Consider the following 14586-nt stretch of genomic DNA (forward strand, 5'->3'; position numbering starts at 1 on the left):
TGGGCCCTGGAGCTAGAATACGGGCAGCGTAAAAATAGACAAGATAAAGAATTGACTTCCAACATCTATGTTTCCTTTTCTGTTTGGGAGTTTATCGAGAACTTTCCACTCAGACATCTTAAATACCCACTCAGACATTGTGAATTTCCCTGTTGCATTTGATCAAAGAAGGGCAAATTTCCTTTTAGGTACAATTAAAATTCTGATACGTTGGGTCTAACATCACAGCCACATCCCAAGACCCAGCAGTGGCATTACTGGAGGAAAGACTGCAGGACCCAAAACACCAGAATGGCTGCAGTCTCGGCGATCCACTAAAACAGAGGTTAGAATAATTAGAGGAACATCCCTGCAGACTCATGTTATGTGGAACCTGCAGAAATCGACCTAATCATCCCCTCCTGAACGGAGGATGGTTTCGACAGCCACTTTCTGCAGCTGAAACCTCAAAAGCCAGAGGCGTTGCTGTGCTAATGGCTCCACCAGCATCATGTGCGGCTAAATAATGGACCTTGTACCAATATTAAAGACAATTAAATAAGCCCCTAAAATACGCTTCAGAGGCTTACAGGATGGCTATAATAGAAGCTTCCGAAAAAACCTACCAGAATTGAAAACAGAGAAAGAGGATCATTAGAGGAGATTTTTAAGTACTCGTGAAAACCGAAAGAGATTAATCCCACCTGTATCACCTCAAAAACACATACCCAGGTTCAGTTCCAGCTCTGCTCACACTGGTATCTTGTGCAGTTAGGTTGTCTAAAGCCTGCCCTTGACAGCATGAAAGGGACGCATATAACCTGGACTTCTTCCTGGAATGAATGATCATGTCATTCATTGGGTGGGCTGGGTGATGTCTGCGGTGAGGAGGAATAGCACTCTCCACTCCTGCCCACGTCTGCCATAGCTCCTGCGAAGTGCAAGGGGTGGAAAACGGCCGACTGGCTCTTCAAACGTGATGTTACACACTAGCAGCTGCGCTTTCACGGCAGGGACTATTTTGTTTCTCTCTTCCTTGAGGGCTCCTGTGTGACACTGTGTAGGATGCATTTAAACCAGTGGCTAGGGGCAAGCTAATGCTGTTACCCACTTGGAAAAAAAGAAGCTTCATTGAAGGCAGAGTGAGCACTGGCATGCAGAAATGAGAGCCTCCCCGCAAAAAATCCGTAAGCAACTAAAAAGCAAAAGCACTGTTAGATCGATTGGAAGTGAATGCTCTAAAGGAAACCAACTCCACCTATGTCTGTATTTTTTTAAGGCAGGGAAGAAATGGAATAAACTCTTAGCCATAAGCCTCAATGCAAAAATGAGCTCATAAAATATTTATTCTTTGGACTCAGATCCTGAAGTTGATCTGGAATGGCGGAGACCTTGGGCCCCACCACGAACGTTGTAGAGCCCTTCCCCACAGCTTCTCAGTGCCCCACGCAGAGTTAAAAGCCATTGTAAAAATTAGCAAGAATACTACCCGCACAAGATGAATTGTTCTGGCAGGAAATTTTCAAGGCCTACCGTCTGCCGACAGCCGTTCATTGAACCCATTCAACAGCAGTTTCCCCAAAGGAAAATTCCAGACTCCAAGATGGAGCGCACATCCTGCTGTGGTCCACACAGGATGGACACTTGGTTACCACTGAACCTTAAAGGCCCTCATCACTCCTGAAGGTGTGGAATAGTTTACTCCACCATTTGACATAGACTAGAATGTGCCATGAGAGAAACCTGGGGGACTCGTGATCAAGGGGAAGCTTTGATGGAAAAGAAACCTCAATAAATCACCAAGGGAGAATGAAAACTTCATGCTCTCTGATATTCATTTAACAAATATTTACCCAGTTCCTGCCCTGTGCCAGGTGCTGACACCAGCCCAGGAAGTCACGCTGAGAAGACGCCACCTTCGGCTGCGGGTAGCTAATGAACTAATCAGAAGAGTTCACGGTTTGTAAGGATTTAGACATCCCCTGCACTAACACCAGAATTAGACACTTCCAAGTTGATTGCTTGGAAGATGTCTTCAAAGAAATACAAATTGGGAAAATTCCCTTCTGCCAATTAGTAGTCTATATAAAGACATCTAAACCATGCCAAAAAAAATGTGATTTTGACCTTTTCAGAAAAGAGAAAAATGAGGGAGGACATCTTTTCTCTCCAGTTGCTCTTTAAAAAAAATCAAACGGCTAAGTTACTGAAAGAAATCATCTCTAATTAATAGCTCTCACATTTGGAATGTGTCACACTGCTAAGATGTTTACACAATTTTCTTCTCAAGCCCATTATGAAAAAGATACAGTTTTTCAAATAGATTTTCTATCTGTACTTACTGCCAAATGGTGCGCTTCCAGTGAATTCAGTAAGAGCTTAGAGCAAATATGGTAGTCTAAGGGTCCACTCTGTTTAGTCTCTACTAAATAAACACCCAAGGAAGTGACAGGTATCATGGAAACCATGATGAGTCAATGCACCTTGTCTATCTCCCAGCTGGACACAGCAGAGATCAAAATATGTCATTGAGCTGCACTTCCTGGCATATAAATATTTGTCCACCTAGGCCGTGTCTGGGTCCCAGATAAGTGAAATGAGTTACCTAAGGTCATGCAGCTAAGTGGCAGTAAAACCAAAGCTAAGTGCCCACCAGCGTTCCTTTAATGTCGTTATGCTCCTTCTGTTGTCCACAAAAAGATGAAACACGAGGTGTCTCTTAGTGCTTGAGAGAGCACAGTGCTCTAGAGTCAGGTTGCTTGGGTTCAGATCCCAGCTTTGCCATTTGCTAGCTGTGTGGCTTCAGGGAAGTTGATTAGTCTCTCTGTTCCTGTTTTGTTATCTGTAAAATAAAGATAATAATACTTGTCCCTTTTCCAAATGGTTGTTGAAGATAAAATAAATTAATAGATGGCACAGTGCTGGTCATGCAACAAAGGTGGCTTTTGTTTTGTGTTGTTTTGTTTTCCTCTGTGAGTATTTAGAGAGCACGGTGAATGCACCAGTGTTCAGTCAGGAGGCTGGTTCTGGCTGACACCGTCTGGTGTAAAAACATGGTGCTTGCATTCATTCTGCTAACAGAGTCCCCTTTGGAGAGCCGCAGTTCCAGGCTAATGGGCAGGAGTGTGGACGAGTGCTAGTACCTCTAAACTTTTTCTCCTCCTTGGCATACGTGGAAAAAGATATATTTGTCTTTCACATGGGGCTAAAGCAGACAAGGCTGCTTGAGGCTTCAGCCTCCTGGGTTCAATCCATTGGCTTTAATGACGGAAAGAGTAAATGGTTCAACCCACCTGCCGCCCTTCTGAGGCCCATGAGTTGGGAAGAAGCTCTGCCGAGAGGTGTGTCAGCCTCTCGCTGATGCGTTAGTTCTGAGTGGGAATATGGGGTTGTCCCTGTAACGAGGAGCCAGTTTGCCCCAACCAGGCTCCTCTGGAAGGTGTCTGGAGAATTTCTGTGCTGCTTGGTGGGCTACAGAGAAGCTGTTCCTCCCTCCGGGATCCTGCTGTGTATGAAGCTGCCATGTGCCTGGGTAGGTAACAGTCACTCTGCGTACAGGCAGCACATCAGTGTGTAGTGAGCAATCCAGAGAAGATGCCAGCAGTCGTCTGACCCACTTCCTGTTACCGGGAAGGAAACTGGGGCCCAGAGCGACTGTCCAAGGTTCCTCTCAAGGTTGGGGTAAAAGTAAGACTAGAACTCAGTCAACAACAACTCAGTGTGCTTTTTGCTGCCCCCTTGGGGAGGGTGGATACCTTAGGTGATGTTTCAGGTTGGAGAGACCCACCTGCCCCCAGAGGCCAAAGTCACACCTTCTTCTGCACATAATGTGGCACTGTCCTGGAGGCACAGCCTCTGGGAGGCAGCCAGGGTGGACCAGGGACCCAGCTCATGGGACAATGTGGGGGGACAGCCAGCTCGGTTTCTTCTGGAATGTCTGCTCCATTTGCAGCAGAAGCCTTCTCCATCCTTCCCCCCATGCCCTGAGCACCAGGCCTGCAAGCACCACTTGCAGGGCTTCCCCTGCAAACCCTGCTTACACTGCTCTAGAAAAGGTCCCAGAAGGCTCCTCACCTCACTCAGTCCACTGGCTTATCCAGGCCCAGCCCTGTTGCAGAAAGGGATTGGAGTCTCTCTCCACCAGTCTGTCCTCTGCACAGCATGCAAAATGAACTTTCTAAACTGTAACCCCAGTCATGCCATGTCCTTGCTTAAGCCCTTTCCCAGGGCCTTGTTACTCTCCAGAAAACCCAGCACAAGTAATCTTTCTCAACTGGCATCAGCTTGGCTTCTTAGCCTCACCTCCTGCTACTTCATCCTCACTCCTGTTCCCCCTGGCACTTTGCTCATTCAACCGCCATTCCTGTGCTCATACTAGTTTGTACACCTACAATAGCCATTTCTACTTTTTCACTTGAAAAAGTTCCACAAAACAAATAGAAAAACAATAGCAAAATAACATACCTCTGCTGATTCAGAGTCATCTGAGTTATAAATGCAAGCAATCCAACCATGTCAAGCAAAAGTAAATGACTAAATAAATAACAGGAAAAAAATTACTGGACTGTATCATTGAAAAGTTCAGTGGTACATGCAGCTTCAGGTGTGGCTGGAACCAGAGGTTCAAATGATATCATAAGGGATTTTTCTCTCTTTCTGTCGACTTGTAATCTCTGCTCATCTTGTCACCTCACCTCATCTTGTCTTTCTTTTGTGCATTGGCCTCATTCTCACACATACATCTTTGTGACCAAGCAGTATGGTCACAACTAGCCTCAACTTAGAGCCAGAGCCAAATTATTCATTAGCACAGTAGGTATGGTACCTCAGGCACACAATGCTTTTAGGGGCTCACAAAAATGTTTAAATTTCTTTTAAACTCAGAAATAAAAATGAACTTTTAGTAAAATAGTTTAATTTACTGTGTGGTATTAATTTTTATACAAATGCAATCATAAAGAATAACTTTTAATTTTCTTATAGAGAGTGATAAAGGTATAGGTACTCACTTCGGGCACACAAAAGTCACAGTACGGCCCTGCTTCACTCTCAAAAGGGAAGAGAAACCCTTCCTTTCAGTTTCCATGTGATAAACCTCAGGGTAAACTCTGCTGGTCCCTGATTGGATAATATCCCACAACACATCACCCTACACAAATGGATGGAGAACTTTGAATGGCCAGGCTTCTGTCTCAGGCCCACCCCAAAGGGAAAGTATCAACCTCATACAAACACAGGCATGGGGTTTCCCATAAGAAAAAGGATTCTGTTTCAAGAATGGTTAATAGTTATCAACGCGTAACTGTCTCACCAGAATGCTCCCCTCCTTATGACACGTTCTCCTACACCCTCACTAACCCTCGGAGAATCAGTCACCTCCACCTCCGTAACTGACTGAATCATAGTGTTTCCTACACTGAGGTGTGAGCTTCTTGAAGACAGGAGGAGTAGGCAATAGAATTGGGGTCCACAGGAACGAGCAGAGAGTGTGTTTAGCTCTGCCTGGGCTGTGAGCGGGAGACCTTCCATCTGGTCCTTAAAGGCAGGAAGTCTTCCTGGAGGAAGGGGTGTTTTAGCTGGGCCGAGAAATGAGGAAGGACTCCAAGAGACAGAGGTAAAAGGCACCAGGATGGGAAGGAAGTGGGCTGCAGAGGAGAACGTAGCAGGAGATAAGCTGAGAAGAGACTGGGACAAGATCATGGGGGACCGTGAGTGACACACAGATGAATTTGGGACCTTACCCTGCAATCCAAGGCTCTTAATCTCAGTCCACAGAGGACTGTAGAGAGCCTGAAATTGAGTGTGAAATGCTGCATCTTGGGGCCTTTTTCTGCAAGGAAGCTCCATGGCTTTTATCAGACTTCCAGAAAGGGTCTCTGTCTTAAATGCTTGAGTATGGACAGGTGTGTCCATACTCAATGCTAGTAATGGACAGGTGTGCAAGCACCTGGAGTGAGAAGTGCCACAAACAGGATCAGAATGGAATGCTCTAGAACACAGAACCACTCTGGTTACTCGTGCATGGAAGGTGGGCTAACAGCGCAGAGCAGGGAGAGCTGTTAGGAATCTGTCTGAGGCGTCAAAGCGGGAGGTGACGTGAACTTCAAATAAGGCAGTATTGGTTTAAAAAATAAATGAGAGGAATAATTGGAATTCAAAGGTGTCCCAGCAGTGGCATGAACAGGGGCTTTCTGCGTGGGGGAGCTGATGGCGTGGAAGGGGAAGTAACTCTAAGACTTCCGGTTCATTATGATCTTGTCACAGGATGGTTAACAAATTATTTTTATTATTGCTTTTCATTTCCTCCTTCCTGTTTAGAGAACGTCTTTTTTAACAGAAGTTATTTAATTTCAAAGTTAAGAATGCTTTAAGGCTGAAGGTCTCTGATGTATATAAATTTCCACTTTCTGCCTTTCCTTTGAGTGCAATGCTACCCTTCCATCTTGTTCTACCATTAACCCCGTGGATCTATTTGCTGAACCGATTTCTCTCAGTTTTTCATGCTCTGAGAACATCTTTTAAAGTACGCACAGGAATATCAAGGCCTTTTGCTCTTCTAAATCCTGACTTTGACGCCCTCCACAGCTACCCGCTCCCTTCCCCAGGGCTCAGCAGCTCAGACCGGCTGCCTTTCAGCATCGAGGAGAACGGGGGCACGCCATTCACTACCAAAGCTTCGGGAAGGCACCACCACCACCACCATCACCACCAGCACCAGCACCAGCATCACCCCAACTATGGCCTCTCGCTGACCCTGGAGAACAAGGAGGGGCCTTTGAGGTCCCCAAACTCCAGCACTAAATCGCTTACAAGTGAGTAGAGCTCAGGAGCCCAGGGAGGGTAGGGCAAGGGAAGCTACAGGGCATGGCAGACATCCCTACATTCTCCAGACAGACGCTTCAAGTGCAGCACAGGACAGACAGTTCAAGTGCCACACAGGCCGTTGGTTATGGCACTGCTGGGTTCCCAGGTCTGGGCAGGAGCAGACAAAAGCCTTGAGCACTTAGGTAGGAACAACTTAGGGAGCCCGATTTACCAGTAAACTCTGATTTCATTGCGAGGTGGCAGTCCTCTCCCCACCTCCTCATTCCTTAGCAGACCCCGCACTGGCTCAGAGCGATGGGCGACAGAAGGAGGGGAGTGAGGTGGCCAGAATCTCTGCTTTCCTGCTTTCAGGAGAACCCACTCTATCCCCTGTCCGACATCCCTCTTCTGAGAGCAAGGTGACCTCAAGTGGACCCCAAGTGTAGTGACAGGTCCCCGCGAGAGAGGTTACAGAGATGCCGACAAAGCAATTAGAAACATCCTTAGCGATATCTGTTAAAACTAAAACAAAGTAGGCTTGGATGTTGTGTGTGTGTCTGTATTTTATTTTTCTAGAAATTCGCTTTTTTTTCTATTTCACCCAAGACTTGGTCTGTGACAGCCGGGCTGGGAAGAACTGATCCTTTATCATATGTGCTTTGAAAAGGCACTGAGGTGGAGGCAGGAGCCAAGAGGCCGAGATTCTTATCCTCACTGTTGAGTCAAATGCCCTTCTTGGATCCTCAGTGTTCTCATCTGGGAAGTCAGGTAGAGGGTGTCCAGATGGATGGCCAAGGAACCTTCCAGCGCTGACATTTCACGAGTCTGTGAGCTGGTGAAAAGAAAGAGCCTTTGTGCCTTCTTCCTCTGACCACAGGAAACAATTCTGGAGTGGCCGAGCTGGAAATGGGACCTCGTTGTCCCCTTGGTGACGAAGAATCAGATCTCTGCCCGCCCCCATCACTAGTCACACTGCCCTTGCCCCAGCCTGTGGCTGATCTGTTGGTAGCTGGGTAACTGCACCAGCCCCCAAAGGGCGCCTCCAGCGTAGTCTCCGAATCATAGCTACCAGCGCGAGAGCTCTCACCAGGGAGCTCTGACCAGATGCCTTGAGACCCTCCTACAGTTCTTTGCTGTCCTGGGATAAAGCCCACACTTCCAAGCACAGCCACACAGACCTTCACAGCCTGGCCCCTGCCAAGGCCTCCAGTCTTCCCCCGACTCCTCACTATGCTCCAGCCGCGGGGAACTACGCCTCTCACCAAACACTGTGCTGTGTCCCAGCTCTGTTCTTTACACCTGCTGTTCCCACCACCTGAAATACACTTCTCCACCCTAGCAAACCCCTACACATCCTTCAGGAACCAGCTCGGGTGTTGTCAGCGAAAGGGGCTCTAACATCTGTCTCCGATTCCCAGCTTTAGAGTACCTTCCCTCTCACTCCCATAGCAACTAGATAAGCCTTTGTCACTCTTCTTTGGCGTGATCTGCACATGTGTCTCTCATTCACCTCTTCATTCCAGCTCCCCAGATCCCAATTGCAAACGATTCTTGGCACAAGTTTTAGTATATAATGAGTGTTGAATATTTAACGTCTTAGTGGGTAAAGACTAGCTAGTGGGAGGAGTGGTGGTGAACGAATCCAAAGCAGCACAGAAATGGAAATCAAAATGAATTTCACTTTGGAATTACACCTTCGTTTTCAAGGGCACATTCATAGGCCTGTTAGCCTGAACACTAATCTTTCCAATTTGCATCACGCTTTACCATTAATAAAGCAGTTGTACATGAAGGACCTTGTTTTTTTATTCACAACAATGCTGCAAGGTAAATAATTTTATTTTCAATTAAACACGGCTCAGCAGCTCAGAGAAGTAGAGTGATTCACCCAAGGCCACCCACCCAGCTCATCTGGGAGGGAGTTAGGCACACCCGCTAGTGTGTACTCAAGAGATTCAAGCTGCCAGGGAAGGAGGCAAGCAGAAAATGTGCTGGCGGCCAGCCTCTGACAAGCGTCATTTACCACCTATATCCCTCGGGCCTTTCGACCTTTCCTTATTCATCCCCCTTGTCTCTTGCAGAACTGACTCCGGGAGCACCTGCCCTGTTCAGTGAGACAGCCACCCATCTAAAGAAGCTGGAACTGGAGACTGTGAAGGCCGCTGGACCCTGGCCTGCTCTGCACATCAACATAAATAAGGTGCTGTGGGCCGGAGCTGGGCGATGAGCGTGGCCTGGGCTCACTGCAGACTGCTGAGTATTACCCTGGCCTGCCTCCTAACCCTGTGCCTTGGTCTTGGAGGGGTTTCTACTCAATCCTTTCTGATGTTTCTGCCCAATGTGACTTAGTTCTGGAGGCTGGGAAGTCCAAGATCAAGGTGCTAGCTGGTTTGGTTCCCTGGTGAGGGCTTACTTCCTGGTTTGCAGAGGGCTACCTTCTTGCTGTGTCCCCACTTTCCAGGACAGAATACTCTTTCTCTCTTCCTCTTTTTACAAAGCCACTCATCCCATCATGAGGTCCCCACCTCATGACCTCATCTAAGTGTAATTGCTCCCCAAAGGCCTCATCTCTACCTACCATTCATTACCTTGGGGGTCAGGGCTTCTACATAGGAGTTTTTGTGGGGTGGGCACAGTTCAGTCCGCAGCACTTCCTGTCTCTCTCTGACTGGTATTCAGTAACTATTTGCTGATGGAAGGAAGGAGAGGGTGGAAGGAGGGAGGGAGGTGCAGGGCAGAGCCAGGCTCTCTGTTGGCTAGATCTGTTCTCATCCAAATGGAGAGCCTCATAAAAGTCAAGTTTTATCTTAGAACTGCAGAACGTTGGTGCTGGATTTGGCCAGTCATTTAGTTCAACCTTCTCAACAGTAGACCAGAGGAAGGGAAATTGCTTTCTCCAGGTGACACAGTGGGGACTGAATCTGGGCAGCCCTGACGCCTGTGCCTGTGCCCTTTGTTCTCCACCGTGGTCTTTGTTTTCTCCTCCAGGTTTCTCAGTTTCAGTGCTGGTGACATTTGGGGCTGCTAATTCTTTGTTGTGGGGGGGCTGTCCTGTATATTGTAGGATGTTTGCAGCATCCCTGACCTTGACCCTACCAGATGCCAATACCACCCCTATCCAAGTGTAAAAACTAAAGTGTCTCCAGACAGTGCCAAATGACCCTGAAAAGGCAAAATTGCCCCTGTTTGAGAGCCGCTGTTGTGAACATATTTTAACTTTTAAAGTCCCCAAAGGAACAGCCTTTTTCACTCCCCAGTCATTTCTTCTGCTCTAATGCTTAGCTTTGCTCTTTACAAGAGGGAATAGGAAGAATTGGGAGGATCTGGCCTTATCAACTTCTCCTCCTTTCCTTTGCTGGGAACCGTGGGAGTGTCATACCTCCCACTAGGGCCGTTCCTCCACCCTAGCCCACCCTCTAGTCCGCAGCAGACTTCCAGAGCTTCTCGGAAGACCCTCACTCCCTTGCACTCCTCTCCCCTGCCGAAAGTCCTTTCGATCCTTAATGGGACCCCAACTTCAAAGCCCCCCTCGCCTACTTTTCTTTTATAGAAAGGAAGGGTCTTTTCTCCCCTCCCTGAGGGCCAGCTGGAAAGAATTCCCCCTGCAGAATGGCACTTACTCATTCAATCAACAACTTTTTGTTGAGCAGGCCCGTACCAGGCACTGGAGAGTCAACCCAGCACATCATGTGCCCTCCTAGACTTGTCTTTCTCCATCTCTTTCCACTCTTCTAATGCAATAAACACAGTCAACATTTTAACCGAGGTTTACCCAGAGTTTGACAGAATCCAAGCACATTTGGTGAGGAAGTATAGCATCTAATACCAGAGAATCAGAAGCTGTATGTGATTTGCAGTCGCCATGAGTATTGGTGGGATGTGGACAACAGTGGCTTGCTCTGGGCTGAGGCGAAGCTGAGACAGCTGTGAGTTATTAAGCATCTCCCTGGAGCTTAAACTATAATGTTCCTCTTTTCTCTTCCACTTGAAGAAATGTATCAGTAAGCAAGTACTAGGCTAGAGTGATATGGGATAACCTTGACTTTGGCCTTGCACAGATATACTACTGGCCCTGCAAAGTATATTACTTCACACTGTAATTTTTTATCATTAATAAAACATTCCTTGGAACAGACTTCCTTACTGATCATGATACCACAATTGGGACCAGTGTCTTCGATGACCCTTAAGGGTTTTTTCCAGCCTCACGAATGAAGAATCTACTGATTCTTTTAAGTACCTATTTTTTTTCTTTCTTTCTTTTTTAATTTTTTAAATATATTTTATTAATTATGCCATTACAGTTGTCCCATTCCCCCCTTCATTCCCCTCCACCCTGCATACCCACTCCCCCATCATCCCCCCCTTTAGTTTATGACCACGTGTCTCAAGTTCTTTAGATTCTATATTTCCCATACTATTCTTGCCCCCCCATCTATTTTCTACCTACCATCTATGCTACTTATTTTCTGTACCTTCTCCCCCCCTTCTCCTCCTCCCACTCCCCTGTTGCTAACCCTCCAGGTGATCTTCATTTCTATGGTTCTGCTCCTGATCTAGCTGTCCTCTTAGTTTGCTTTTGTTTCAGGTGTGGTTGTTAATAACTGTGAGTTTGCTGTCCTTTCACTGTTCATATTTTTTATCTTATTTTTCTTAGGTAAGTTCCTTTAACATTTCATATAATAAGGGCTTGGTGATGATGAACTCCTTGAATTTGATCTTATCTGAGAAGCACTTTATCTGTCCTTCCATTCTAAATGAAAGCTTTGCTGGATAGAGCAATCTTGGTTGTAGGTCTTTGGATTTCATGACTTGGAATACCTCTTTCCAGCCCCTTCTTGACTGTAAGGTCTCTTTTGAGAAATCAGCTGACAGTCTGATGGGAACTCCTTTGTAGGTGACTGTCCCCTTATCTCTTGCTGCTTCTAGAATTCTCTCCTTCATTTTAATCTTGGCTAATGTAATGATGATGTGCCTTGGTGTGTTCCTCCTTGGGTCCAACTTCTTTGGGACTCTGAGCTTCCTGGATTTCCTGGAAGTCTATTTCCTTTGCCAGACTGGGGAAGTTCTCCTTTATTATTTGTTCAGATAAGTGTTCCACTTGTGGCTGTTCCTCTTCCCCTTCTGGTACCCCTATAATTCTGATGTTGGAACGTTTAAAGATGTCCTGAAGGTTTCTAAGTCCCTCCTCATTTTTCTGAATTCTTGTTTCTTCATCCTTTTCTGTTGGGTCCTTTTTTTCCTCCTTCTAGTCCACTCCCTTGATTTGAGTCCCAGTTTCCTTTCCATTACTATTGGTTTCCTGTGCATTTCCCTTCATTTCAATTAGTTTAGCCTTCATATGTTCCTCTAATTTGTGACTAAAATCAACCAGTTCTGTGAGCATCCTGATCACCAATGTTTTGAACTGTGCATCTGAAAGTTTGGCTGTTTCTTCATTGCTTAGATTTATTGGCTCTGGGGCTCTGAGTTCTTCTTGAGCCATGTTTTGATCTGTTTGTGCCTGTTACATATAAGGAGCAGAGCCTTAGATGTTCACAAGGACAGGGCCACCCAGGTCGCTGTTTTGTGATGCTGTAGGTGGAGGCAGGGTCAGAGAGCGACAATGGCGATTTCTTCTGCCGCTTCCTGCTGCTGGGGCCTGTGTGGTCCCACTACTCGCTCCTTCACCGGTTTATCTGCGCTCGAATGTGTGACTGCGATCAGCCCTCAGTGGGTCCACCGCCTTGCGCCCTTAGTGGTTCTCCCCGCTTCTCCACACCTGGGACCCGCCCATGGCTGCTGTGCCCGTGTTGGTCCGGTGGATCTTTTCTGCCCAACCCCGCTCTGCTGCTGGCTCTGCCCCTCTTACTGGTTTGGCTGAAGGGTTCGTTGTTGTCAGACTTCTGTGTAGTTCAATTTTCTGTGGTTTGGCTGCATTTTTGTTGCTAAAACTTTGTTGTTTTTAAACTTGGTTGTGTGAGAAGACGCAGGGCTTCCACCTATGCCTCCATCTTAGCGGAAGTCTTAAGTACCTATTCTTGATTTAATAGTGAGAAGACATCTTCATTTCCCAGTTCCAAAGCAGTACCCAAAATTATCACAAGGATTTAAATCTCATCAGAGTTCAAATGTGTAAACAATTTGTATCAACAATTTAAAAATGCATTTGATCATTTCTCTGTCCCCATGCACCATCCCCAAATAATCACTGGACCATTTCCAGTGATAAGCCTCAGTATGTTTTAAAATCTGTATTTCCATGTGGAACAAGAAAGCATCTTTTCACAATTCAAACTGAACGTAAAACAGACTGTGGCCCTGCAACAGAAAGCTCAGCATTCTCAGAGCCATCCTCCAGGCCAGAATGGGGGTCTCCTTGTCATGTAGACGGTTCTCGCCCCTGAGGATGCCTTTTATGCAAACACACTCACATGATACTCACATTTTCCAAAATTTAGATTGACTTCCACCCGAGTCAAATCAGAGAGCTAAACAGGAGGTCTCCCTTTGTCCAGATCAAACAGGAGCAAGCCAGCTTGAATTTTATGTCTAAAAAGCAGTTTAAAGTTACTAAATTCAAGGGGGAAATCAATTGAACTATCAGTCTTTTCTTAATTTAACAGCATTTAGTTTTTTAAAAGCAGGTCTTTGGTCATGACTGTGAGTATAACTGGATTCCCTTAGGAATTCAGGTCAAAAACCTCAAATGGGCTTTGCAAAGCATTTAATTTTTACATTCCAGCATATCATTCACCAAAGTATATCCGATCTTAAAATTAATTCTTCAGACACTGGGGAAAACACCCATTCTGGTAGTAAACAATTAATCTAAGAGGATTTAGAAAAACAAGGCAAATTATCCTAAACCTGTACTATAAACCTCATCTTTCAAAATAAGTAAGTTTCTTATTTCCCTTTGGAAACTTCTAAATCTCCTAAGATAATGATTCCAGTCCAGTGAGTCAGTTTTCTTCACACCCAACTCGATGGCTTAAGATCATTCGTGTCCTCATGTCTGATGTTCTTTCTCAGTTACATATAATCTTTCCTCACCAAAGAATCTAACATGAAAGCATCATTCATATCTTACTTTCTCATTTGATCATCATCACAGTCTTGTGCAGAAAGAAACTGAGACTCAGCAAGGTTGAGGGGAGCCAGTGCAGCTGCATGGTCAGGGCTCCAGCTTCAGACTCGCCCAGTCCTGGGCGTGAATCTCAGCTCTTCTTTGAACTTCCAATGTGACCTTGGGCAAGTGACTTACTATCTCTGTGCTTTGTTCTTCTCATCCATAAAATGGGAACAGTGATGGTATCTCCCTCTGAACCGAATGCAGTACAAAGGAGATGCTAGGTCAGTGTCTTGCCCATAATAAGGGGTCACAATTATGAGCTACTAGCATTATTGTTCTCTTTGTCATCATCACCTTGTTTTTTATCGTGCTAGTCTGGGAAAGAGCTGAGATTCAAATCCAGGTCTTCTGTCTCTGCTGATCTTGCTGTTACATGCAATTGCTGAGTTCTGCCTTAGTTGACCAGATGCCCCTCTGTGCATTTGAAGGGTCTGCTGAGTCTCTAACCCACAGGTGGCAGACACAAGGCCCGTGGGCTGAGTCCAGCCCTTTACCATGTTTCATTTGGCCCGGCATCTTGTTTCTACCCGGTGACAGTGCCAAGCTCTTGCTTAACTGTTAAGGAGTAGTTACATTTATACAATCCTAAAATTACATTCAGCCCTTTGAAGGCAACGGTGAGGATGATGTGGCCCCCGGTGAAAATGAGTTTGACACCCCTGCTGTATTCTATGCCCTCTTTTCTTTAT

At 46.1% G+C, this 14586-nt stretch overlaps 1 protein-coding gene across 4 annotated transcripts in view; it reads left to right on the plus strand.

The window, feature by feature from the left end:
• Window positions 1-14586, plus strand: part of EPB41L4B (erythrocyte membrane protein band 4.1 like 4B) — a 117496-nt gene that overhangs the window by 74238 nt on the left and 28672 nt on the right. For all 4 annotated transcript variants that reach the window (XM_053656135.1, XM_053656136.1, XM_053656138.1 and 1 more), the window contains exons 16-17: window positions 6565-6791; window positions 8865-8983. In XM_053656135.1, the coding sequence (XP_053512110.1) occupies window positions 6565-6791; window positions 8865-8983 (346 nt within the window). The remainder of the gene's footprint in view (window positions 1-6564; window positions 6792-8864; window positions 8984-14586) is intronic.

This window comes from Artibeus jamaicensis, unplaced genomic scaffold (assembly GCF_021234435.1).
Source record: "Artibeus jamaicensis isolate MK-2021 breed Jamaican fruit bat unplaced genomic scaffold, CSHL_Jam_final scaffold_1964, whole genome shotgun sequence".
Classification (NCBI taxonomy): Eukaryota; Metazoa; Chordata; class Mammalia; order Chiroptera; family Phyllostomidae; genus Artibeus; species Artibeus jamaicensis.